At 32.1% G+C, this 27,094-nt stretch overlaps 2 protein-coding genes and 1 long non-coding RNA gene across 4 annotated transcripts; all 3 read right to left on the minus strand.

Annotated features, from left to right (window-relative positions):
• Positions 1-9,944: 9,944 nt before the first annotated feature.
• LOC7483775 (calcium uniporter protein 4, mitochondrial) lies at positions 9,945-11,608 on the minus strand. The gene is made up of 2 exons (XM_002302436.4): positions 10,952-11,608; positions 9,945-10,541 (listed from the first exon to the last, which is right to left on the minus strand). Exons 1-2 carry the CDS (start codon positions 11,519-11,521, stop codon positions 10,080-10,082), a joined length of 1,032 nt encoding a protein of 343 aa, XP_002302472.4. The 5' UTR covers positions 11,522-11,608; the 3' UTR covers positions 9,945-10,079.
• Positions 11,609-17,893: 6,285 nt separating this feature from the next.
• On the minus strand, positions 17,894-19,355 carry LOC112326440 (uncharacterized). Its single transcript, XR_002980010.2, has 2 exons — positions 18,438-19,355; positions 17,894-18,310 (listed from the first exon to the last, which is right to left on the minus strand). It is a non-coding gene; the product is annotated as an uncharacterized LOC112326440 (long non-coding RNA).
• Positions 19,356-22,822: 3,467 nt separating this feature from the next.
• On the minus strand, positions 22,823-26,198 carry LOC7483776 (uncharacterized). Of its 2 annotated transcripts, none has more exons than XM_002302437.4 (6): positions 25,734-26,198; positions 24,545-24,671; positions 23,917-24,056; positions 23,724-23,786; positions 23,565-23,633; positions 22,823-23,218 (listed from the first exon to the last, which is right to left on the minus strand). In XM_002302437.4, exons 1-6 carry the CDS (start codon positions 25,947-25,949, stop codon positions 23,147-23,149), a joined length of 687 nt encoding a protein of 228 aa, XP_002302473.2. In that variant the 5' UTR covers positions 25,950-26,198; the 3' UTR covers positions 22,823-23,146. The 2 variants fall into 2 exon arrangements, with proteins under 2 accessions (XP_002302473.2, XP_024450399.1); XM_024594631.2 differs by having other exon boundaries at positions 24,536-24,671; positions 25,734-26,196.
• Positions 26,199-27,094: the final 896 nt, after the last annotated feature.

Raw genomic sequence — 27,094 nt, forward strand, 5'->3', positions numbered from 1 at the left:
TTTAAAACTTTATTATTCCTCGCTAGCTGCAAAAGAAACCTTTTTAAATAAGCCTTTTAGGATTTTAACACCATTACTTTATTTAGATGCACTCTTAAAAAAAATCTAATAAATCAAAATAATGATAACTCAAATATCTCTCTAAAAGAACTGATCAAGATCTAGACCATGAATAAAATAAAGAGAAAAACAAGAGTTTAAAATGAAGGAGCCATACTAAAAAAATTGGGTAGAAGAAGAGTTGAAAATTCTATAGCAATAATATTCAAAATAGTGCAAAACAAACTAACCCAAACACTCTTCTCCAGCCTCTTTTTAGGAACTAAAAGTTGATGGAATTCCCTTCATTATTATCTTTAATTACTTTTTATAAAACCAAAATTAAACCTGAACATCTTAGATTTAAATTAGATATCTTTCGAGCTGAAAAATTATTAACATTCTATCAAAACAGTTCTGGAAAAACCGATCAATTCGTTACATTAAAAGGTCGGACAAAATACTGGGTTGGGTTGAAAGTAATTCTTTATGGACTAGACCCAAACTCAAATTCAAGCAAGTAAAAAAATATTTTTTTCATTTTAAAACATTATTTTACAATAAATTTGAACCTTGGCTCAAGTCCGAGCACGAGCTTGGATGAGTCGAGCCGCACATAAATGGTTTTAATCCATAACCCACTTTGCTTAGGAAATCTTCCCTCTAAAAGCTTGGATGCCCCTTGAACTTAGTTTTAACTTCTCAACTTCTTAGTATATAATTACTATGGAAGTTTTGTTTCTTTTCTATACGAGATAAAGTTCTTTTAAAGGGCTTTAGGTTTTATCAAAACATGTCAACCAATGACTCTTTAAGATCAAGTTTTAATTTTTATTTAAATCATATTAATATTTTATGTTAAAGAGTTTAATGTTAGAGATTAAACTCCAACAAAGTTTTAACCATAAAAGTAAATGAACTTCATTTTTAATCTGGTATCAAACGTGTCTATTAACCATGTTTTAAATAAATTTTTTAAAATATATAAGAGATAAAAACATGCTCAGTTGAAGAGAAATGAATGAAGACATAAAAATAAAATATGTTTTTAAGATAATTTTAAAGTAAATTTCTATTTTTCTAAAACATGAATCAAGGATGGAGGATCTCAATTATCTTTTTTTTTTAAAAAAAAAAAAACAATAGCAAGACAAAGTGTTGTTGGAACAACTCTTTTTAACAGGGGCAAGAGAAAGAAAGTCCAGCGGAGGAAAAGGAAAAGAAAAAAAGAAGTTTATTTGGCAATGGATTAGATTAGATGGTTTGGTATGTTGCTAACCTATAATATAAGCTTCAATAATTTTCTTGCAGCATTGACATTCGATCCTGCTGTCTCATTTTTTAATTCTTGAGAGCTCTTTTGTAATAGGGACAAATAATCTAAGTGTATTAATATATTACTTTGATTCGATGTTGTTGCTGACCAAACAAATACAACGTAAACAAACCAATCTAATTATGACTTATTTTACATGAGTAGTTTACTAGTTATCCTACGAACATTAATAAATTTTTTTAAAAAAAGCAGCCTCAGGGGTCCCTGTCTAGGCCTCTAGGGTAGTACCTGTAGAATCCCATTTTTATATTCTGAGATCTGACTCCAATGCTACGCAGACTCGTAATTTCCATATCAGGGCCTTTTTATGTTAGATTATTGTAGCATAGCTGTTCCTCCGCAGCATAGTTTTTAAGGGTATTTTTCTAATTATAACAGCAATCGTGGTTTAAAGCGCTTTTTTATTTGAAAATATATCAATATAATTTTTTTTATTTTTAAAAAATAAATTTAATATCAGCGTATCAAAACCATAGTTATTAAACCCGGACCGGCCGTGGGTCGACCTGGAACCATGTCGACCCGAGGGCTGGACCGAGTTTGTCAAAAAACTGGCCGGTGCAACGACGCGGACAAACCCGGTCGACCTGGGCGAGACCCGGTTTTTTTTTTTTCAAATGTGAGATTTGAAATCTGTCAGTATATTTACTCTATATTTCCAAGAAAAAAGTTATGTTTTTTCAATGTGAGATAAAAAAACCTTTTGATTTAAATACTTCAACTTAAAAGGATAACATATTATCTTTTTAATGTAAGATTTTAAACTCATTAGTGAAATTTGAAACCCATTAGTATATATACTCTATATTCCCAAGAAAAAAGTTATGTTTTTTCAATGTGGGATATAATTTTTTTAAAAATATTCTTTTAAACTTCATTATTTACAATATGTATATCCTATATTTACATGGATTTTTTTTCTTAATTTTTTCATATAAAATATTAAAACTTATTTTTTTAAAATTTTTTTGGGTTGACTCATGAAAATCGAGACCCGACCCCTTGGTCGGGTCAACCCCCGGGTCGGGTTTAATAACTATGATTAAAATAATTCAAAAACACTAAAAACATTTAATTTAAAGCAAAATCAAATTTAAATTTTTTAGAAACGCGGGTTGAACCGCGTTCCCAAACATGCTCTTAGGTCCTGTTTGTTTTTGTGTTTCAAAAGCGTTTTTGAAATAAATTGAATTTTTTTTTATTTACTTCAAATTAATATTTTTTTATGTTTTTAGATCATTTTGATGTTCTGATGTTAAAAATGATTTTTTAAAAATAAAAAAATATTATTTTAATACATTTCTAAATAAAAAATATTTTAAAAAACAACTACAACCACATTTTTAAAAATATTTTAACCTAAAATAGCAACCCAGAGGATCTCATGAGTCGAGGCAACTGCAGCAGGAGGAGTGAAAACATTGATGCATCCATATAATAAAATGGATCGCTAGCCTCTCATATATATTTCCTTTGTTGGTATAATAAATTGTTTGAGAAAAAATGTTATTTATATATCTTTTAGTATATGATGTAGTTAAATCATGGTTAGTAAATGTCTTTTTTGAAAAAAAAAATATTCAAGCTTTAATTTGCAGGTTAGTATATGTTAAATGATACAGTAAATATTCTCAATGTCTTTTTTTCCTTGCAAGATATAATAACCTGATTATCTATTATCCAACTCAATTCCAATTATATGCAAGTGAGAGAGCCCAAAGCCTCATCACTTAAAAATAAAAAATGTTGTTTAAGTAAGATATATAGTTTTTATTATTTTTATTTGAGATGTGATTTTTTAGAATAAGCAGTACTTCTATTTATAATATTAGGATATTACCAAATACAAAAATATGTTTAATTTAACTCTGTTTAATTTATTGATTTTCTTAAAAAAAAATTTCATTTAATATATTATATTAAAATTAAAATGCTATGGCATTTTTACCATGTTTTAAGATGTTTATTAAATTTAAACCATTAAATGAGATGATCTAATATATTATAAAAATGTAAAAACACTTAAATTTTTATTATTTTATTTATCTAAATGGATCAAACTATCCAATTTGAAACTAATTATAAGATTTATAACATGATGGGTGCTCATTAAGGAATATAAGAGTATAAGAATTTTTTTTTTTTTAAAAAAAAAACACCACAAATCAAGCCAAAAGAAAAGAAAAAGAAAAAGAAATTACAGAAACAAGATTTAAAAGAGAAATTCAATGGTATTATCAACATTAATTCCATTTCCATCAAATTCCACGAGTCGATAAATAATTCAGATTTAAGAGCACCATATTGATTGCCGCATCAGCTTTTGTGGGTTCTGATTGAATTAATCAGTCAAAGCGATCCTTTTATTTTATTTTTCCCATGGATGGATGTGATAGAGTTGCGTGTAGGCATGCAAGCACCACTTCTGCGCTGTCGCTCTCCAGAAAAAGGTCACAGATCATAGAATCGAAGGTGGATGTTTAATTTGAAATGCAATTAGTGGATGGGAAAAAGTAATTCCTTCTGTTTTCTTTTCTTTAACGTGCCAGGAAAGTTCCACAACTTCTTCGGACCTTCCAACGAATCATCATCGCCACCGATGGCTGCCTCTGTGCATTTGAGCAGCAGCAGCTGGTTATATATCAGCACATTATTCAGCCATGATTTGCCTACAATACAGTAATCTGGATCCCTATCACAATAATCTGAGCGTATAGTGTGCTGTTAACCAATGAAAGATGACGATATTATTGGATTTAGTTACCGTTAATAATCACTACAATACAGTACCTATCTTCTGATTCATCTCCACCCACTAGACTCGGTTTATATATATATATATATATATATATATATATATATATATATATATATATATATATATATCAGATCCACGTCTCTGCATTCACATTTCACACAAAATTTATATATTACACCTTTCGCTAACTATAGCATTAGACAACCCAATTTCGGGGATCACTGGTCAAAGGAAAATTAAAAATACGATCATGTGCCTTCGGAATTAACTAGTTGTCCTGCACGCTTTCGCGAGAAATTTTCTGGCATTAATTAAACCTAGTATAGCCTTGAAGGTTAATATGGTACGTGTCTAATTTTATTTGTGAATTTTAGACAACAAAAAAAACACAATAAATAGCACATGAAAGGATGTAATCCAGAAAAAAAATAATGATCAAAATAAAAAAATAATTCATTATTAAAATCCACATTGAATTGAATTGAATTGTGAGAGTGTGTCCAGCGCGCACCATGTATATATAATATATATATATTAAAACTAGCGCACAATTTAGTATTTATGAACCGCCAAAACTTCCAAGGAAACAGTACATCAAATTATGTAAGAGATTTTTCAACAAAGTAATGATACTATAGCTTACTGAGGCTGGTCCATTCATGTGAAAATTATCGTGATAGATGTTGTCCTGGCCATGTATTTGGATATATCGTGTCCTTTAAGGTATAGATAGGCTTCCACCCTTCGTTGTCTTTATTAGCTAAAAGGGGAAACCAGTGGGGCTAGCCAGGGTCAAGTATGTGGCCACGTCTAGGCACATGAAGAATCCAAGTGGACTGAGACATGCAGTCTGTCAAACATTTGCACCGATCAACGCGGAAGAACTCCCCATGGCTCCTGATCTTGCCTTGATTTAATTACAGCGTATAATTGGACAAACATTGTTTTGTAAGCATTAATGGCTATATATTAATTATACCTGACCACTTCTCGTGCTGTCTTGCTCTCATGGGAACGATCGGCCTCAATCAATCGGTAATTTTTATGAAGCTTCAAACCCAGGCGAACCTACATTCAAAATAATTTGTTCTTGATAAAAAAAAAATAGGCTCTAAATAAAAAAAAAATATCAATTAAAAAAAAAATCTTTCAATACTCAACTATCTTTTACTTTTGAGAGAAAAATTAATTTTTTATTTAAATATTTAATTAATATTAACAACTCTTTTGATAACTTATTGATTTATATATATATATTAATTTATCTCATTTCATTGTAAATAATATATTTGCATTCTCAACTAACTCCATTAATAGTGTAGTGTCGTTTCAAAATCAAAAGCATATATCCCACTTAAACAAAACATGATTAATAGTGTTAACTGAAAACTTACATAATCTTTAATTTTAAAACTCATAAAATTAATTAAAATATATACAAATTGATCCAAACAACTATATTAATAATAAAAAAAACATGATTAATAGTGCCTATAATTTATCTATTTCGGAGCACAGAGGAGCGATTAATACTGCAATAAATCTCACTAATAATCCAACATGCCGACATCATTTATCACGGCCCAAGGAACATTACGACTCTGTATTTTCTTGACAAAGGACATGAAACAGTACAACGGGGGACATTAATACATGGTTTCCGCAACTGTATAAAGTGAAAAACTGGCTTCCTAATCAGTTCCTTAATTTATTTATTTTTTCCCAGAAAAGGAAAGTGGTGCAGCACGCGGCTGCTCGCTCCTAAAGTAGCGCGTCTTCCGTATATGAAGGTTGAGTCGGGTGGAGCCACCAACACTGGACATGGCCATTAATTAAAACCTTGACCTGCATTTCAAGAATGAGTTCTCGAGCCGCTTCCTCTTTTAAAACTAGTAGTAGTAAGGTTTGAGAAAGCTAGTGGAAGCCACCCACTTGTGGAACCATGATTTTTTAAACACTTGATTACAGCTATATACTTAAACCATTCAAATTAAACACGCAAATTGCTAATTATGTGTGAATCTCGGAGAATTTGTGATCGGACGGGAATTGATTAAGAAGCCTGTGTACTGTGGAGTATCATATGATCAATTGCGACATCGCCAATAGTATGGTCACTAGGCCCGGGGTCATGCTGTGTTACGGGCAAGATAAAAGTCGATTATTGCATAAAAAAACATGAGTGTCATTATTTTATTTATATGCGATGAGATATTTGAAATTAAAATTAAAAACTTGTCCAGTATATATGATTAAATTAATCAACTATCATATGAGTTAAAAAATATATATAAAAAAATTGGTGTGACTTTTGCAAACCTAATAGAATAAAAGAGAACTGATTGTCTTATTTAAATGAGGAGATGATTAAAACAAAAATTTCACGCCACTATCTTTTTAAGTTTTAACCTCTACTTAATTCTATTAGGTTTAAATGTGAAAGAATGGAATCTCTAAGGATTAAGTTGTTAAAATAATTTAAAAAGTAAAATGAAAAGACGATGATATATTATATTGATCTGAGTTAACCCATAAAATTTATGATTATGTAATGAACATGATTGTAATCAGTTAACTCGATTAGATAATTTATTTCTTTTCTTTTTCTCTTTCTTTTTTATTCTCTCCCTGAATGGATCTTGATTAAATCTTAATTGATCTGGATCATGAATATAACTATAATGATAGATCCGGTTAAAGAATATGTTTTTTTTTTTTTCACTCTTTATTTTCTAACCATGTCTTAATTAGCCTTGGGTTTGATTAAGTAAAAACAAAATGATATAAATTTGTATTAATTTTTCAGACCCATAACCTTATATCAAAAGCAACATATTCGAGAAAAACAAAATTGAATTTCAATGAAATCTGCTTCTTCCTTGTACGAATTGAAAAGAAATAAAATAAGATAGGGAGTCATCAAGCCGGTCAAGGGGTTATCCAACACCAATATATGTGCTTAAATCAATGGATTTTTATTTTGCGTGAATTGATGTGTATACAATTTTTGGTTTATTCCCCTTTCAATTAGTCCACCAATTTAATTAGACAACTTAGCCAATACTTGCAGGCCCTTTAAATAGATTCCTTGATCAAATTATTCAATTATAATTTGTTCAGGAAATAATAATGGAACTTATGTTAGGTGCTTTGTTTGATACACCACCGAAGACTGCTGCTAGAGTGAGAGAGGGAAGTAGTTAGGCGATTAGGTGCGCTAACTTCAGTTTGAATGTCTGTACTCATGCCTCTAATTACTTCACGCACAAGGTGATTAGGTGTTCTTAACCACAGTTGTATAATGACTACGAAATTCGGTAAAACAACGAAGGAAGAGCACAGGAAGGACCTTTGATCTGGTGGTGGTTTCTTCCACAACAACTCCTCATTTAATGCTTCATGCTGCAATATTGCTGTGCCAGTGAGCTGATCGAGACTTGTCTATCGGCATGTTTGGCCTTTTATCAACCTTTTAAAGTAGCTGAGCAGACCAACATGGAGGATTAAGGGATATAAAAACTGCTACCAATTAATTAAAACCATACAAAATACCCTTCTCTGGTGGGTCATACAAAGAGCTTTTAGATTGAAGTGGAAGGGGAGGCGGAACTCAATGATATTCTTTTCTGCTCGAATGAGATGGCACAGGGAAAGGAGTTGAAACATCATTTTCAGAGACGGGTCATGGATCCAATTTAAATGTTCCTTCCAAAACAAGCACCGGGAAAGTTGTTCAGAACTGCATGTGAAATTCTGGTTAAAGAGGCATCATTTTCTAGTGATGCAAAGTGAAAGGAGGCTCAGGGAGATTCGTTGAATAACCGGGCTTTCTTTTGAGTGTTGTTGCCGGATCTTTTGAGCGTCACCGTTACAATACTCGTGGACCTCCTACAGATTCCAGTGGTTGCATTATTGCATCAGGAGACATTTTGTTTTTGCTGCGGAAAAAATTTGTTTTAAATTATTTTTAGACTATTTTATACGTTATATCAAAAATAAATTTTAAAAAATATTATTTTTATAAATTTTTAAATAAATTTTTTTTTAAAAAAACAATCAAAATAAAAATCAAATACGCCCTAAACACAGAGCTCAACTCTGACGTTAAACTCAGCCACTTTTCATGTCCTGATTTTTTTAGTTTAAGTGCCAATTTGGTGGGCTTAACACCAACGTCATTAGGAAAGCGTGATTGTTTACCCATCAAAGCCTATGTGAGCAATTAAGCCCAAATAGCCTGGTTTTGAGTGACTGCTTCCGGCCATTCCATTCAAGGCCCGACTGTTTCTCAACTGTTCGTTTTGTTTTGTTTTTTTTTTTTTTTTGGGTAGAACTCAATTTGTTTTTCTTATAAACAAAGAGGATGTGGCTAGACAAAAACACTCAATAGCCTTTTTGTACAGGGCCCAAGTTTGTTTGCCTGCGCGATGCCCGGCAACTCATCAGTCAAGCCTAATCTTGATCTGGCCATGGGTGCTTAGGAGTTACCCGTATTGTCATAAAACCAGCCATCAACCATCGGAAAACCTTTTCTTCGAGTTCGGAGACTCGAGAGTATAGATTCAAATATTGTTGTTAGCTGTGGCTCAAAAGACATCGATTACTGCAAAATCTTGTAGGATGAATGTTAATATTGATGAAAAACGAAATTGTTTATCATACCACGTGCCTTAAAGTTTTAGCATCCTTAAGATTTGTGGTATGGAATTGAAGATGGAGCTCAATTAACAAAACACTAAAATAGCAAAGACTTTTATTGTTTAATCAACTCTACATCTTTTTTTGGTCATGTATTTCTTTTTTTAAAAAAATTTGATGTTCTTGTTAGAGTAAAAAAAAATATAGGCATAAGAAACTCAAGGGAGGAGAGAGAATAAAAAGATTGAAATGAAAGAGAAGAAAAATCGGTTTTCAGACCCGCAATGAAGCTTTATCTCTGTCACACGCTGCCTTGTAAGGATGTTATTGCATATACGATCTCAATGATATTAAGAAAGAACACCATCAGAGCTTGGAGAAAGCTGCATGCACCTCTATATTGCGCACCTCTATATTGCGACGACCTTCCTCACATGTTGGCGTGTTAATTACCTAATGTAATAATCTTATCATCTCAGTATCTTTCAGCAAATCATTGAGTTGTTTTCAAACTAATGAGACAATTTCCATTCATGTGGGGGATTGTTGAAAATTTATTTTAAATAAATAAATTATTAATGAATGGAGAACTAATCTCAAACAACTCTTGGTTTTCCCAATCAAAGAGCTATTGTTTTTTCTAGATTTGTGGTGGCTAATCAATGATTAATAATGGTAAGAATTAATTCTTATTAATTTTTCAACCTTTTAACTTTCAAATTACACTATAAAAAGGGGGTGAAAGAAGAGTTTAAACCAATAATTTTTAGTTTTTTACATATTCTTGCTCACCTCGTATTTTAGTATTTTATTCTTATTTTATGTTTCGGTTTTCTTTCAGAATCTAAAGTTTAAGTTCATATTTTTGAGAGATATTTGAGTTTTATATTCTTTGATCCAAAATACTTGGTTTAGTAGTGCATCTAAAGTAAGATGGTGGTGTTAGAATCTTAAGAGGTATATTATATATATCTTAGTTACACAAGCAAAGATCAATAAAGTCTTAAAATACAAATACTTCATACTTAACAACAACAAAAAATTCATTACTTTAAAGTGTATCAATAAGTAAATACTCTTTTTATTTTAATTTAAGCATAATTGATTTAAATATTTTTTTTCTTGAGTTTATGGATTTAAACATATATAAACTCTAGTTTTTTCTAGAATATCTTTTGTTAAGTATGCGCTTAAGATGATAAACTACCAATATATACTAATTATTTTTAAACTATAATCTTGTTATAATAAACTAAATACATTTGCACAATTTTGTTACCATAAACTAAACACATTTGCATACATGTTTTAATGGTGTCCGGGTTTGTAATATTCTGATTGTGGTAAACCATAACCAAGGTTAGGGTAAAAAACTTTGCGAAGTTGGTTATATTTTTGGACATCAAAACCATGGATCTTCATGAGTTTCTTTTGTTTGGCCTTGAAGCGTTGCTGGAAGTAACCTTCAAAAGAGGGCTCAGTGGATGTTCTCAGGAAGAAACCATAGGCTATTGCGAAGTGAAGGGAGGTGACGAAGAAACATATCGGCTCCATGACATCCCAGTTAAGTTCCCAGAAGGTGAGCCTCATGAACCCAAGTGTCTGGATCATTAGAAAGCCCAGCCCACAATAAAGCTCTCCTCGGACCTGGGTTCTAGCCTTCTGATCGATTATCACCTTTAGTTTCTCCATATGCTCAAGGTGTTTTCTTCTCGGATCATCAGGAGCTGCAATGGTCTGGGATATCATATTCTCCACTGATATCGCTACCTGGTACATTAAAAAGCAAAAAACATCAAGATGAACACGATAAACTGAATTACATAAGTTAGTTGACTTAATCATAATTATCACGATTATGGCATTATTTCTCCGGATGTCCCTTGGCAAGTCTAGAAAAACAAATGGCCATAGGACAAGGGCCATCAATATTTCGAAGAATCATATCTATTTGTATCACTTCTCTTAGGATACAGCCTCCTCTAGTTGGGGGCAAAAGTTACCCAGCAAAATTTAATGATCTTTTTGCCAGCAGCCCTTACATAATCTAATCTTCTTTGTCATTATATATAATTTAAATCTTACGGGACACAGATTACAGCATAACAAGAAGAAAAAAAAAATGGGAGGGCTGTTGTTGATCAAATAATTAAAGCTAATTGAAAAAAAAAAATTAATACCTGCTCAGGCCTGAGAAACACAATGTTTCCTAAAACGATGACGTTTCCGGACTGATCAAGCAACTTGGCAAACTCAACACCTTGACCTTCATTTCCACACTCATCAACACAAATTTTGACAAACTCCGAATAACAAATCGACCCTCTTGGAATCTCTCTAAGTTTGGCCTTCAACTTCTCCACAAGAGAAAACCTCAAGATCTTCTTCACATTCTCAACAGAAATCCCGAACTTATTAGCCTCTCCAGCGATCTCTTCCGGAGGAGTCAGACCATCAAGGTGGAGCCGGTCACCGGAAATGAGCTTTTCTCTTAACTTCTCTCCCACCGGCATGGACATGAATTCGGGTAACTGGCTAATGGCTCTACGGTGAAGGAAACGCCGGAAAAACCCTATATCGACGGAATCTCCAGTGAGAAACTCTTTAAATAGTTTCGTTTTGGATGCTGCATTATTTTGTGGTGTTGTAAGAGATTTGATTGGTGATGAGTGATCTAGAGCTACTGCCGGCGATGCAACTCTATAATCGTTGGTCACAGCACGCTTCGAAAATAATTTTCGAAACGCCATTTGATTAGAACAGAGAGAATCCGGTGATTCGAAGTGCTTGAATGAGGTTGAAGAGTGCTGATGAGTGAGAGGGGCAAGGTATACATATCCATATATATACAGTTTTTTTTTTTTTTTTTTAAGAAAAAAAACTAAAGGGAAAGAGAGGAGAACCGAAATGAAAATGCATTGAATCAGTTTTTACCATTTATGACCCGGATCTGGATTCCATTATTAATTTATTACACCGACTTCGGTTATATTAAATCCAGTCTGGTATCATAAATTAACTTAGTAATTTGTTGACAAAAATAATTTTATATTGAAACGGGTAAGCACTGCTCCTGTTAACTTATCATATTAATTTTTTATTTGATTAACCCTGTAAACTAAAGAAAGAGAGATTCAATTTGAATTTTTTTGATTTTTTTTAAATAATATCATTTTCATTTTGTTTTTCTTTAATCTTGAAAAAATTAAGTTTTGAATTAATTTAAATTAATCCATTTAACTCATAATCTAGATTTTAAACCAAATGATTGGCCGACTAAATTTTATATTTATGCCTTGAGTGTAAAATTTTAAGTTAATTTTTAATATAAAAAAAATATACAAGTATTGTGAATGTATATTTTTTGACACAATGAGAATTTTTAATTTATAATAAAAAATTTGATGCTTGTTTTTAATAAAATAAATTAAAACTATATGAATCAATAAATCTTAAAAATAATTGTTAATGTAAACTAAATAGGGAAGTATGAATATGAAAGATAGATATATAAGGTGATATTTTATATCGTGATGTGGAGCGTTCTTTAAATTTTTTATTTAATTATTTATGGCAATGAAAATGAATTTTTATAAAAAATAATTTAAATTCTGTATAAAAATCATAATTGTCAGTATAAATACTTTTTATTGTTAATATATTTTTTAACGATTTGATAATCATAAAAATGAATGCTTTTAATGAAAACCTATTTCCCTTTTTAATGCTTTCTTTGTTTCTTTTTAAATGGAAATTGTGAAAAGTAATTTTCCAAATTGTTGGACAATATAGTAACTTTCTTCTCATAAAGATAAACTAGTTTTACATCGAGTAGTTTAAGGGAAAGTACCATCATTAGTTATATATGAATAGTGAACGAGGTTGTTTTTTTTTTTAATTTTTTTCTTCAATATTTATTTAATTTATTATTCACATGAACAGTAAAAGAAATAATCTTTTCTTTTTATTATCGTATTTTATCTTTCAATAATTACTTAATTTTAAATTTATTTTTCTAAATGGTTTTGGTTTGCTTTTTATGAGGTTATTATTAGAGTTTAAAATATTTGATTTGTGTTTGATTTTATGAGTCTATTTTTATGATCAAATTTCTCAAAACTTAGTGGAGTACAGTATCCAGATTGCAGATTTGACGGTTTAAGCAATGAATCTCGAGTCAATCTAATAAGTCACCGTCTCAATATTAAAAAAAAAAAATCATCTTGAAATTTTTTTAAAGTCAAACTATATTTTTTACCGATCATTAGATTATTTTTGAACCTGTCAAATTAATTGGATCATGTCAGGACGATTCATATATTATTTAATGTTAAATTCAATCTAAAAATAAGTAGGAAGTTTCAAAATTAACTTATTAAACTAAGTTTAATAATAATATGAAATATTCTTTGCAATCTTAAACTTTTTTTTCGTTCAAAAATATTATGATTCAAGCTGCAAATAGCGCTACCCTGTTTATAATCAGTGAAGAGTGTTTTTCGTTCAAGAAAGGAAAATAGTTTTCCCTATCAAAGCCATATGTTTTCTTTTGAATGGCAAACATTTTCATTGATTTACTTTATGAAAAAAAAACCAAGCCCTAGAAAATATGCAACTGTAAGCAAATCTGGCGTTGGGTAGCCCTAACATCACTGGAGCTTTTTCCACGGAGAAGCACGAGAAAATGGAAATTTGAGAAGAGACAAGAACTTCAAGTCCCCATCAGCTGCATTTAGTATGATGCAATGACAGCTAATAAAACGATGATGCAATAGACTGTGAATATTTCAGTGGTCACTGGTACGTAGAAACGTCGCATGCCAAAACCTCCATACTTGTCACCTCGAAGGGCTTCTCTTTTGCATGCTAGGTTTTGCCCTGCCCTTTTGTATGCCTGCCAAATGCCTCGCAGAGCTTGTTTCTATGAAGAATGCCTGCCATATGCACATTCAATGAAGAACATATTTGTTTCTTTCTTTCTTTTTTCCAATCCTTTTAGATAATGCAAAAGGGTTCTCTTTTGCTGCCTTGCGGGAAAATAAATGGTATAAAATTTCATCTGAGAAAAAATCATTATGATTTTGTCAGACGCGGAGAATTTAGATTTCTAAATGAATCTAAATTTGTTAATTACAGGACATCCTAAATAATATATATACCCATTTAATTAACTTAATTAACATCATTTTAAGGCCTTATATAAAAAAATCATTTTAAAGCCTTCTTCATAAAAACACTGAAGTTTTAATTTGAATTTTTTGAGATATATCAATCCACGTCTCTTAGAGACAACTAGATTCGTGCCTTGCACTATGTCATAGGCTGAAGAATTTTTTTATTGGTTAAAAAAAAAACACAAAGACGACACAAGCATATTTAAAAAAAGTAAAAACACATGACTCGAAATATAGACATGACTAAGCAAAAAAAATATGGTATAATGTAAATAGATAATAAAAGAACAAATAACTATAGAAAATAGACCAATTTAGAAGAAAAAAATAGAAAGAATCATGGCACCCAGTAAAACAAGAACGGTTATAAAAACAAAAAAAAGATGAAGAAGTTGTGATTCAGCCAATCAAACATGGAAGAACAAGACTTAAAAAAAAACAACCTAAGCGAGCATGCCAAATATATAAGTCAGGTCATTAAACTGGGATAAGCCAATTAAAAACAAATAAAATAAAAAAAATCAAAGTTCAATTCTAATAAATTTAATGTAGAAGGATAAAACTGAAAAAAATATCAATTAAAGAAAAAAAAAGCACCCAACAAACCTTGCAAGCCAATCAAACTCTATGGTCCAAATCATTCGAATGAGAAAACTCAACAGAAGGCAAATAAAAAAACATTGTGAAACTCAGTTCTAAAATAATCTAATGTTAAAGGATAAAATATAAAAAATATTAAATTAAAAAAAAAACTAGAAAAAACCTAAGTCATCGTACGAAACTTGTGGCATAAATGATGGGACCTAGATAAATGAATAGAAAGAAAATAAAAAAATAAATCACGAAACTCAATATAAAAAAAACTCAAACTTGAAAGATGGAGCTAAAAAGAAAATTAATTCTCAACTGATATAATGTTGAAGAATGAAATAGAAAAAAATATCAAGTTAGAAATCTTGCCAAACTGAATTAAAAAAAATAATAAATAAAAAGACCCGAGATAACCCGAGTTATTTTGAAAATTCACAAAAACTCATATAGAAAACATATATATATATATATATATATATGTAAAAGAATGGAGCCTAATTGCTAACAATATAAATACTTAAGGATGAAATTTAAAAAACATAACCTTAAAAAGAAAGAAAGAAAAAACTAAACAAAATCAGGCAAATGTCTTAAACCTGAGCCAATACCTTCAACTCGCAACCTAAGAAATCCTAGACCTATGATGAATTAAAAATCTTAGTTCCCCGATAATTTAATGTTGAATAATAAAATCAGAAAAAAAAATATATCAATTTAAAAAACTAGTCAAAGAAAATTCAATAAAAAATGACAAATAAAAAAACTCGAGATAACTCAGGTCATTTTTAAAATTAGTGAAAATTCAACATAAAGAAAATAAATAAAAACAACAATTTTCAATCTCCAATTGAATACATGTTAAAGAACAAAACATAAAAAACATGAGCCCAAAGGAAGGGAAAAAAATATTCAAATAAAATTCAACAAAGAATGATAAATAAAAAGACACAAAATAACCTAGGTCATTTTCAAAATTAGTGAGAAATTCAAAAAAATAAAAATAAATAATGACACTCAATATTCAATTAAATAAATTTTAAATGATGAAATTTTAAAAAATATGAGCTCAAAGAAAGAGAAAAAAAATTGTCGAATAATATTCAACAAAGAACGACAAATAAAAAGATTTGAGATAACCAGAGTTATTTTCAAACTTAGTTAAAAATTCAACAGAAAGCAAATAAAAAAATGACACTCACTCTCCAATTAAATAATTATTGAAGGATGTAACTAATAAAACATGAGCTTAAAGAAAGGATAAAAAAAAAAAAAAGCAAACTTATATGAACCCTTTAAACCTAAGTTAATCTGTAAAGCTCACCACCCAATAAAATCATTGACCCGGACTCGATCGAGAAGCTCAATTCCCAACTAATTTAATATTGAAAGATAAAATTGTAAAAAACAAATATCTATCAAAAAATAATAATTAAATATGATAAGAAATAAAACATAAGAAGTATAAAATTGCAAAGAAAAATCAATTTAAAATATTATTTCAAATAAAACAACTAGCAATCAAAAAAATAGAAATCAAATTTGAAAGATAAAAAAAATTGAATAGGGATGAAATTGAAAAAGAATTTAAAATTTATAAATTATTTTAAATAAAATAAATAATTAAAAAAAACAAAAATCAAATCTAAAAAAACAAATTAAACAGTTGCATTGAGAATTTTAAGGAGTAGACAAGAAAATTAAAAAGAAGAAAGATAAAAAAAATTCTTCATCACCAAACTACAAACCTATTAGCCACTTGCATCATCGCATAGTCGAGGGGGTGGGATGATTCAAACGCCCCCAGCAAAAGACAGTGTTCAGTAACCAGCCCTACAAGTTGCTTGCTACATCTTTGAGATCTCAGCAATCCCAATGGGATTACTGAAACCCATATATGAATTAGGAATATTAGCTACGCAATTCATGTATTTGCGGTAAATTAGGTTCCGAGGAACACAATGTGGAGCATTGTCGAACTGACATAGCCGATCCTTTCAAACCAATCCTTTCAAATTGCAGCAACCGATAATCTGGTAATTTAAATGGTTAAATAGTCAGATATGGGGATTGTTTTCTAATAATTATGAGTTTGAGTATTTTTATAATTATTAAAAAATTATATAATTATTAATTTTAAAATTTATAAAAGTATTCAAGATACAAACATTCTGGTCCGGATACCATCCTTAATTAAAAAAAAATTGCAGCAACTGGTTGCACTTTCTATATTAAATAACTAAGATAAACATCCCATTAGCTAATATTTGAGGAAAAGACAGCAGAAAGAAAGCTGCTTTTCTTCAAATCTTTTGACCAGATTACACCCGGTCATTAGAAAACAACACGTCATTTGTTGGGTGCTTAATTTGAGTTGGAGAAAAGGTGCAAAGGAAGTCCCCCATTGTGGGTGATTGCTTATAAAGAACTCCCACGTTGTGGGATCTAAATTGAATCCTTGACTAAAAAGGGTTGGCATCTTTTGTAGTGTTCTTGATCATATATAATAGCAAAGTGAATATCCAATCATCGAGACGGGTGGAGATAATGGAATTGTGGAAACTAATCACAATAAATGCCAAAGAAGAAACCATTGTTTTCTAGGAGGAAAAGAGTTTGATAATGCCAGGTTTATCGTGATCGCCTGAAGAAATTATTACTCCTTTGAGTCTATATCGGCTAACTTAAATACGATCAAATTTAAGGCTAAAGACATGGAAATCATGGGCTTCTTCTGCTGGCTTCATGCTTTTATGGCTAGAATTTCCTTCTTCCACGGGCCAAATTCTGTTTATGAAACTTCCATGCTTCTTTTTTTTCATGCCCGTATGCAGGCTAGAGGTAGTAATTTGTAGTTATCGAAAATTATCTTGTTACAAGAGTGACTAAATTGTAATTACAGGAATTTTACTACACTAGATTAGAGACCTACTGGTTTCGCCGATAAAACTTGAAAGGGAGATTTTTTATATGAAAAACAACTAAGAATCAACCAGCCAATGAGGATGATATATACCACCCATGTTAAGAGATGAGCAGGTGACTTTGAAAGATTCGGACGTTTTCCGGTCTTAAAACTGTGATGGATTTTGGATCCACGCAGCACGCTGCATCTGATCTGATACTCTAAGTGCTTGCTCTGTAATGGGGTGGGGGGTTGTTTTTACTCCCACCACAATACCAAAAGTGTTCGGTAAAAAATAAAATGTATTATCGGTGCTTGCGATAGCGGTAATCCATTGGAGAAAAAAATAGTTCTTTTCAGTGTTATCCAGTGCTTTTTGTGAGGAAAAAAACTATTGGTAACCATTGATTCATGCTATGATTGTTGCTCTTCGCATTATTGGTGAAAATCTACTATTGGCTTAGAAAACGTTATAGCTCGTCATAGAAAAAGATGTGTGCGTAGAACAAAGCGTATACATAGAAAGTTTGTATGTGCAGCTCTAAGACGTCTGGAAAAATTCATGAAGAGGTGTATTGGGTAAACTAGGTTGGTGTCGGGATGCAAATCCAGCCATTTGGTCAAAGCCCAAAAGGCTAGAAAAAATCTAGGTTGGGAAACCTAACCATTTTGACTAGCCCAAAGACCAGCATGTTGGTGCATGCAATGCCCTAGTCTTGATCAACCTCCCTATTGCTGTAGACCTCTTCGGCCTAAAATTTTCTTGAAATTTGCTAGGAGAACTGTTTTGTGCTTCTTTTCCATGTACTCTGCTATTACATATAGACTACACCTATTTTCTCATTCAAAGCCGATATAGCCTCCTTGATCATCTGCATGAACAACCTCCATAGTCCATATTAAATGAAACACCAATACAAATAATGGTAATAATTAGGCATGCCTGAAAAAAGAAAATGGAGAATTAGAAAGTTAACCAAGAAAAAGACGTAGAAATACCTGAAAATAAGCAGTCCTCGATGGGAGGAAGAAGAGCAACTGAAGATTGAAAAAAGCATACGCACATATCTAAAAGGTTGATCAAGCAAGATCCAAATGGTACAAACAACGAATAAGATCTAAGAATCAAACATGGAAGCAAATGACTATCAGTTGAAATAACAAAACCAAATGATGCGTATTGTTATAAAAAATAAACAACTATCGACTTCTTCAAGCTCTGCCCATTTCTTTAATAGCAGCTTTCCCTCTCTCCCAATTTCAACACCTGGCATTTCCTAATTCAACAAACGCTTGTGACAAAATCCACACTCCAAAAGCAAAAAACAAATCAGAAAAAAAAAAATAGAGAGAGAGATCAGAAATTTAAAAACTGATCTATCAATCAATATTAATCTCAACCCATCACTCACCCTACATCATTTTGAATGGCAAAAAAGAGAGGAAAAAAAAATATAAAGGGAGAGAGTTGGTGGTAATGATAGTGGTTGCGGTTGTTTTTTAAGATTAAAAAAATCTAATTTCAAATGTAGAAAAAAAATAGTGGAATAGAGGGGATTTTGATATTGTAATTGTAAAAAAGAGAGAGAGAGAAAAACGGAAAAGAAATCCAAGAGACTTGTAGACATGAGATAAGAATGGAGAAAAAAATTAAATTACATGGTGGCAAAGATGATACATATGCATGGAGAAAGAAAGAAAAAACATTGCAAAAAATCACAGGAATATCATTTCTACATTATATACATTAATAAAAGAGGGAAGGAAGGGAAAGAAAAACCAATAAACTTCTAGACATAAGATAGAGAAAATAAAATATAGTGGCAAAGATGACATATATGCATGAAGAATGAAAAAAAAAGAAAGAAAAGGTGGAAAAAAATCATAAAAATGCTATTTCTACATTATCTACACTGAGAGGATGGAACAGTGAATGTCCATCTTTTCTTTTTTCTTTTTATTAATTGTTAATGTTAATGATATATGTGGTATTATTTTAATCGAAACACGAAATTTGGTCCCACCAAATTATTTTAAGATATTATTTCAATAAATTTCAAAACTTTAAGGATTAAAAAAACTTTAAGATATTATTTGAAGATAACCATGAATGCTTCACTCTGCTCGATGATTCTTATTGGACAACGTTCGAGAGCCTCCTTGTCACCGCCGCCCTGGCCAGCCCAATGAAAGATACAGGAACTAAGAACATTCACATAATGAAGAGAGAAACTGAATTCTTCCATACGTTGATTGCGACTCTCAAAAATAAAAAACAAATATAGGTATGGTAGTGATTGTGTTTAAAAGTATTTAAAAAAAATATTTTATTAATATATTAAAACAATTCAAAAAAATAATTTGAAATTAAAAAAAAAAACCATTTAAAAAAAAAAAAAACACAGCTAGCCACGGAAACAAACAGTACTCGAACTCAACTTGGACTTTAATCAGATCTAGAGGGAACCTGACTGCCAGATTTGGCCCTGCTGACCTATTTGATTTTATAGTCCAGGGTGACTTTTCTATCAAACAATTTCTAGCCCGTCAATAAATTACACGCACAAGCAGTCTCCATTGTCTGGAACTATTTGTGATAGGTCATGCCAGTTCTTGAACATTGAGGGCACAGTTCGCTCTTTTAATGTAAAGGTTCGGTTCGCAAGAATCAGAAAATGTAAGTCACCCAGAGACAAGATATGAATCCTGGGTTTCTACTATTCTTGATTCTTAATCACTTAGACAAACTTTTACTGTGCTGGACTGCTGGTGATTTCCATCGTCAACCAAAGGAATCCAACAGAAAATATCTTGGCCAAATTTATGTCGACTGAAACTGAGGAAAAACCCCCTTCACGTTGCGCTTTCAAGGAAAGTAAGAGGGAAAAACATCCCTCTTGAAGATAACCATGAATGCTTCACTCTGCTTGATGATTCTTATTGGACAACGTTCGAGAGCCTCCTTGTCACCGCCGCTCTGGCCAGCCCAATGAAAGATACAGGGACGTTGAGGCTTGTGGTCCAGAATCAAAGGTTTCGTCTTATCACGCCCTAATTCTCTAACCCAATTAAAAATTAAGATTTGGCAGGGATATGGTCACAGAGGAACCAAAGGAACAAGACAACGTCCATTAATTTCACAATTTTCTTAGTGGGCAACAGGGAATACATCAATGCCGTTGTGGGGAGAACTAGCTGCAACCAAGATTGAAGGGTATGGGTCCTTGCAGGCAAACACAGAGAAATTGAAAGCGAAAGCAGTCCTGTCAATGTAATTTAACAAACATTAATGTAATTCTTTTTTATATATATTTTAATAATGTATTAAAGTAAATAAAAAAAAAACTAGTTTTATTGTATATGTATTGTTTTTAGATATATATAATGAACATATTGAAAACGTCAGCACAAGCTTTGCATAAATGGCTGTTTAAAGAAACCTATAGGCAGCAGGCAGTAGGCATTACCGATCGAGTAAAATCATGAATAAAAGCACCAACTTTATCAATTCACATGCTGAATTTATTTGCGGGTATTTAAGATTTCAACCACCAAACACTACCTATGCTTCTCCTCGAGCCTGTTATTTATAGCCCTTCAATAAATAAATAAATAAGTAAATCATGGCAAGCTTGTTTAGAAGAGGCAGCAGATTACTAGACTCTGTAAATCAGACTTGAGGCTTTGTGTGTGTCCTGTATCCTGAACCTGCAAGGAATCCGAAAATTAAACACCACTGCATCCATCCAGTAGCGATTGTTTTTCAAAATATTTTTTATTTTAAAATATATTAAAATAATATATTTTTATTTTTTAAGAATTATTTTTAACATTAACACATCAAAATGATTTAAAAACATCAAAAACATATTAATTTGAAGCAAAAAAAAAATTAATTTTTTTAAAAACACTTTCCAACTGCAGGGCCAAACACTACTTCCTCTAGCGTGCACTAGATTGGCGGCTTATGGTATCGTGTGGCTGAATAAAAAAAAATTAACCAGAAAAAAAATTATGAAATGATTATATTTTAAAGAAACTTAATAATGAGATTAAATCTTGATTAATTTAGTAATATAATAAAAAAATAAAATAGTAAAAACAAATAAAATCAAAAATATATTGTCCTGGGCAAAGGTTAGACCCCCAAATACCCTGAATTGTTTTTTAAGCAAACAGGGTGCACGACATGTCGTCTATTTTAATTTCTTTCAAGAAAGAATAGACAATGTATTATATAAATTGATTAATATATGACCTTAAAAAACACAAACACTTCAAAACCCAAAAACAATACTCTTTCTAAAAAAAAATATGCAATCAGTATTAATTCGAGCTCAAAATAGTTATATTATATGAAAACAAAAATTTAAAAACTAAATTGAATTTTTTAAAAAACAATCACTTCTTCAACTCACATTAACATGGGAAATGATGAATAGTAATTATGCTGCGGTGAAAGCGTTGCCTCTTTGAATAGTCTGATTTAACGGTGATTTCGCTATTCAGGAAAGGTATTCGCTAGACCCCATCAAGAGGTCTGAAATCGTTATCAACTTCTATTCCATATGGTGACGTGTACATCGGGCATTTAACCACACCATCCACTTCCTCTACTTCAATGTCAATAATTTATTTGACCATAATCTGTCAATGATCATGGCCCCAAGCAAACTGGTACAAAGCTGAGCTCTAGAAAGGGTAGGCAGTAGGCTTCTATAAAATAAAGTAGTTTTTAACTTACATAGGGATTAGAGAGTCATCGCAGCAGTGTTTATATTACAGTGCTTGTTTTTTGTTTTTTAAATTTATTTTTAATATTAACTTCTAAAAAAAATTTAAAATTTTCCGTACAGACAACGGGCTCTAATCCTGTGCACCCACGATGAAATAGTAAGAAGTAAGAACAGCTAGCTGGGTCCCATTTAGATACGGAAAATCGTTGTGATTTTGACTTTCATATTGCAGTACAGATAGATAACGGCACATCTACAATCAAAAAGTTGCAAGCACGGCCATGATTCACCGCCTCTGATCCTCGACAAGGTATGGATGGAATGGCAAAACCTTCCCAGTTCCCACCACGTTTGCAAGCATGGCCATGATTCACTGCCTCTGATCCTCGACAAGTCATTAAGCAACCAAACCCTTTGAAATCTACAGTGAAAACCAAACGAGCCTCAATAATGAAGCTAACTGGTAGTTCTTTGACCTCGAGAGTCGAGATTTGTTAAGGGTTTTCTTCACCTAATAAATACCAAGTGTGGACCCCTTCTCCCATGGCAAAGTTTCCAAGTCTTAAAAGCGGGAGTTCCCTTTTCATCTTCAAAATTCTGAGGGATTAGTTTTGAAAAGCACAGAACCCATGTGGAACACAGAGAGAGTGGAAAATTACCAGAGAGAGTATACATTTTCAGAAATCCTTTTTCCCACAAAGTCAGCAATACATTAATTAAACCAAGCTTAGAAGAAGGCCACGGGGACTTCTTAGAGGTCTAATGACCTCACCGGTTTTTACATATATCTACATAGGTACACTAACAAAAAGAAGGAACCTCTATAGCTCTGACGGGCTAAATACTAACCTAGGGATAGATACGATGATAAACAAGCCAGGGATACATATGTTACACGTTGGGAGAAGGATTTTCAAGCGCCAAGTATCTGTTAGCAGGACATAGAAACTCAGATCTCTATTTATCTCGGGGTCATTTGCAGACAGTCTTCAGTCTTTTTGCAGCTTTGACAAATCCCACAATGACCTGCAACTCGTCCATTTGCTGCACCAGCAAAAGATCATGTTCAGATTTATAAACTTCTGTTACAAACACTAGAAGTTCCAGAAAGAATGGGAAAATAAATTCTGAGAATTGAACCCCAGAACAATAGTGTTCCAGAAAAGTAAAAACTTACTATCACTAGGTCCAAGAACCTATTTCAGGAATACGAGAAAAATGTCCATCGAATATGGTTACCTACCTACTTTCATCTTTTTTTTTAAAAGCATCTGATTCTCAATCCCACAAAATACATTTTAAAGTTTAAACTGATGATTACAAGTGGAGATAAAAAATGAGGGAAAGAACTACAAGAAAACCTGCATGAACTATGCAATTTTGAGAGTACCTGTGACATAAAATGCCTCTGAACAACATCAATTAGTTGCTCCTTGGATGGGTTGGGAATGGAATCAACCTAGAAAAATCGATGATGTTAATTATGCTGGCATGCTACAGAAAGAATTAACTTATTCGAGTTTCCCTCCGGCAAAAAAACAAAACTTACAAGGTTAAAGTGTCGCCAATATCTCCACAGTGCAGCCACCTCCAACTTGCTGAGGTCAACCTTCTGTAGTGGAGACGAGTTGCTAAAAAATCAGATACTAGTACACATTTACGTACTCATTTCTTGTTAAAATTATGATCATGGAAAAAACAGGTAAAAAAGTAAATAGGAGTACAGATTAAAGATCACATACTGCGGTCCCACGAGGTGTGGAAATAGAGCCCTTAGACTGCGAGTCACAAGAGAGAGACCTGCTCATGGTCTTGTGAGATGATCCTGTTGATTTGTGTGTCCGATTCCTTGATCTATGGGACTTTTGTGTGTCATCGGATGCTGGAAAATTAGGGATGGGACAACCAGAATTAAAAAAATGGTGGACCCAGCAAAAAGAAGAGGAAATAACACAAGGGAGCTTATGGCAATAGTGAAAGTAAAAGTGGAAGACAGAATGGATCGTATGTGCCAAACTTGACCACTTTCACCAATAAAACATACTGTTAAGAACCCACTGTTAGAGTATAAGCAAACATTTAATTACACCTGAAAGACTAAAGATTCCCCTAACCAATGCCAAACGTTTTTACTAAGACAATTTGGAAAGGACAACGGTATAAATTAAGAAGATTTACAAAGAAACATAGCTGCAATAATTATCAAATCAGCACGGCAGAGCAAGTCACCATGAGATTGAAAGCTTATTTTCTCTAGAATAATGGGCTCGTTTCCACAACTTTTAACTGAGTTACGCTACAACAAGTCTCACTAAAATTTTGGAATCAGAAGACAGTATTTTAGAAGGGAGATATACTAACCAAGCTCACCCATATCCAATCCATTCCATTGCACATTCTCAAATTCCAGATCATCATCCTCCTCATTGCCTGTGGGAGCCTCGATCACACTAAGAGCATTCCTCTGTAGCTTTACTTCTATGCCATTTGTTAGGACCTGTAATTACAGTATTCGGAGAATCAAAGATATCAGAACCATAAGAAGTGCCAGACGGGATGGCATCATATGATAAACCGATACATGGACAAGTTGGTAGACATCAGGAGGAGAGCAGAAGGCAAGAAACAGCGGGAATGAAGTGGTGAAGTCCGTCCAAAATTGGAGTTGAGGCAAAAATAACCATTTAAAAAATAGGAACAAACACCAAATCTTTTTCCCCGAGAATAAAAACCCGGTTGAAGAGAGATGAAATGTTTAAAAGATAATACCTAAAGTGGAGTGGAACATCCTAAGAAAGAAGAGCTTTATTTATTGTCTTTAGCCCCATATCCAGAGATTGTCAAGTTTCAGTCAGCCAGAAATGGAGAGGAGAGCGTGAGTGTGTGTAAACTATCTCAGTAGAAATTAACTAAATAAACAGATACAAGAGTTCTTTGAGATCAAGATTAGGGAACTCCGTCAATAACCCAGGAAGCCAAACAAGTTTTACTTGATTTTATTTTAAGAACACCTTCATTTGCAAAAAAGCAAAAAAGAAAAAGAAAAATCAAGCATCCAAGAGAACAGGGGAATCTAATAAATTATTTAAACCAGCTGAATTCAATTAAGGTTTTTTATATATAGCCAAAAGAAAATCAGTTAAAAAAGAATCAAAACAAGATTCCCCAATACAGCCTCGTCATGCAAAGCAATAGAAATCAATCCAAAACAGAGAGAGAATCCAAAAACAATAACCATTTGAAATCCCGCATTATAAAAAACACCAGATCCATTGGTAAAAATCCACATGCAATAAAAACCTATTTCCTGAATCATTACTTGCAATTTCCGTAAAGCTCCTTGATCCTAACAAACCTATACTCCGTAATTTCATCTTCTATCAACAGAGAAAGCAAAATTAAAGCAACTGTTTAATAGTTGGTATCACATCAATACAAACTCCAAACCCAAAACCAATACATTGACCTGCATTGCATAAAAACACACCACCATTCAAAAGCAAACCATACCAAGGATGACAGCACATAAAACTCATTTCCTTAAGACGGAAAAAATTACCAGCCAATGCCACCCGCCAAGCCCAACTGCCTTCTTCACAACACCTTGAAGACCCACAAGCACCGACTTAGTACGGTTATTTCCTGTAACCACCACTTTAGTATGACGTGGCAGCACAGAAAGCTCTTCTTCGCTACTGTCACCGCAGCTCTGTAAGTGAGAAAACCCTCCCACAACTCCTTCTCCATTCACTGAACTCTCCATTGTCTCCAACATTATAAGAAGTAATTAACTATATCTATAAACAATCCTCTCTCTCGACTCAGTGAGTCAAAATTCGAGTTTCAAAACTCGAAATGAAGATCATGCATTGCAGAGAAAGGCAGTGGACGTTTTGGGGATCAAGAGGGAGGAATTGAAGTGAAATTTAGGGATTTTTGTGAGAGAGAAAAAACACAGTTTTATGAGAGAGAAAGTTTTATGTGCTTTTGTGTGAGAGAGAGAAGAAGAGAAAGACTCCTGGTTTTGTTTATTGGTCGTGTTGCTATTAATCCCGACGAGAGAGAATGGACCGGTAGGAGGATGACACGTAAGAGGGAAGATGGTGACGTTAATGATGCTAAAAAGCACTTCTTCACTAGCAGTTTTGGATTCGATGGGATTTGAATTAAGGAAATTAATTAAGGATGTCGTATACGGAGGAGTTGACTGTTTGACTTCATGCAAAAGGGGAACTGTAATGACGGGAATGACCTTACTCTTTGTGCTGGATATAAGAGCAGCTTCGTGTATGGTATTGGTTTTGTGTTTTTTTAAGACTTTACAATTATTTTAATATGTTAATGTTATAAATTAATACAAAAACTAAAAAAATACTTTAATAAATTTTTAATTAAAAAAATATTTTTTAAAATATTTTATATCACTTTACTACATACACAAGATGTACCCAGTATGATAATTGAGTGAAAAAAAACAAATTGAGTCAATTAAATTAAGTGTTTGATAGCTTTTTTTTAAAGCATGATTTTGAAACTTAATATACTTCAAATCTTGATTTGGAATTTATTCAAAACTATGATTAAATGTAAGTGATGGGTATGAAAATGCAATCTTAAATGGAGCCTTAAAAATTAGATTGTAGTTAGAGAAGAATTTGGATATCAATCTTCTTGTTTTCATGTTATATTATATTGAAGAATCAATAAAAAATCGTTATATTTTTTTTAATTCGTCATTTTAAATTTTAAAACTTTGTTTTTTAAATGGTTTTTTAATCACTAGGTTACTCTATTACAATTATTAAACACAATTATTCTAAAATTGAATTTAAAACTTGTGGTGAAGAGGTAACAAATATAAATTTTATTAAACTTATATGAAATTGGTCACATGATTGAAATGATATATATATATATATT

Source organism: Populus trichocarpa, chromosome 2, assembly GCF_000002775.5.
Source record: "Populus trichocarpa isolate Nisqually-1 chromosome 2, P.trichocarpa_v4.1, whole genome shotgun sequence".
Taxonomy (NCBI): Eukaryota; Viridiplantae; Streptophyta; class Magnoliopsida; order Malpighiales; family Salicaceae; genus Populus; species Populus trichocarpa.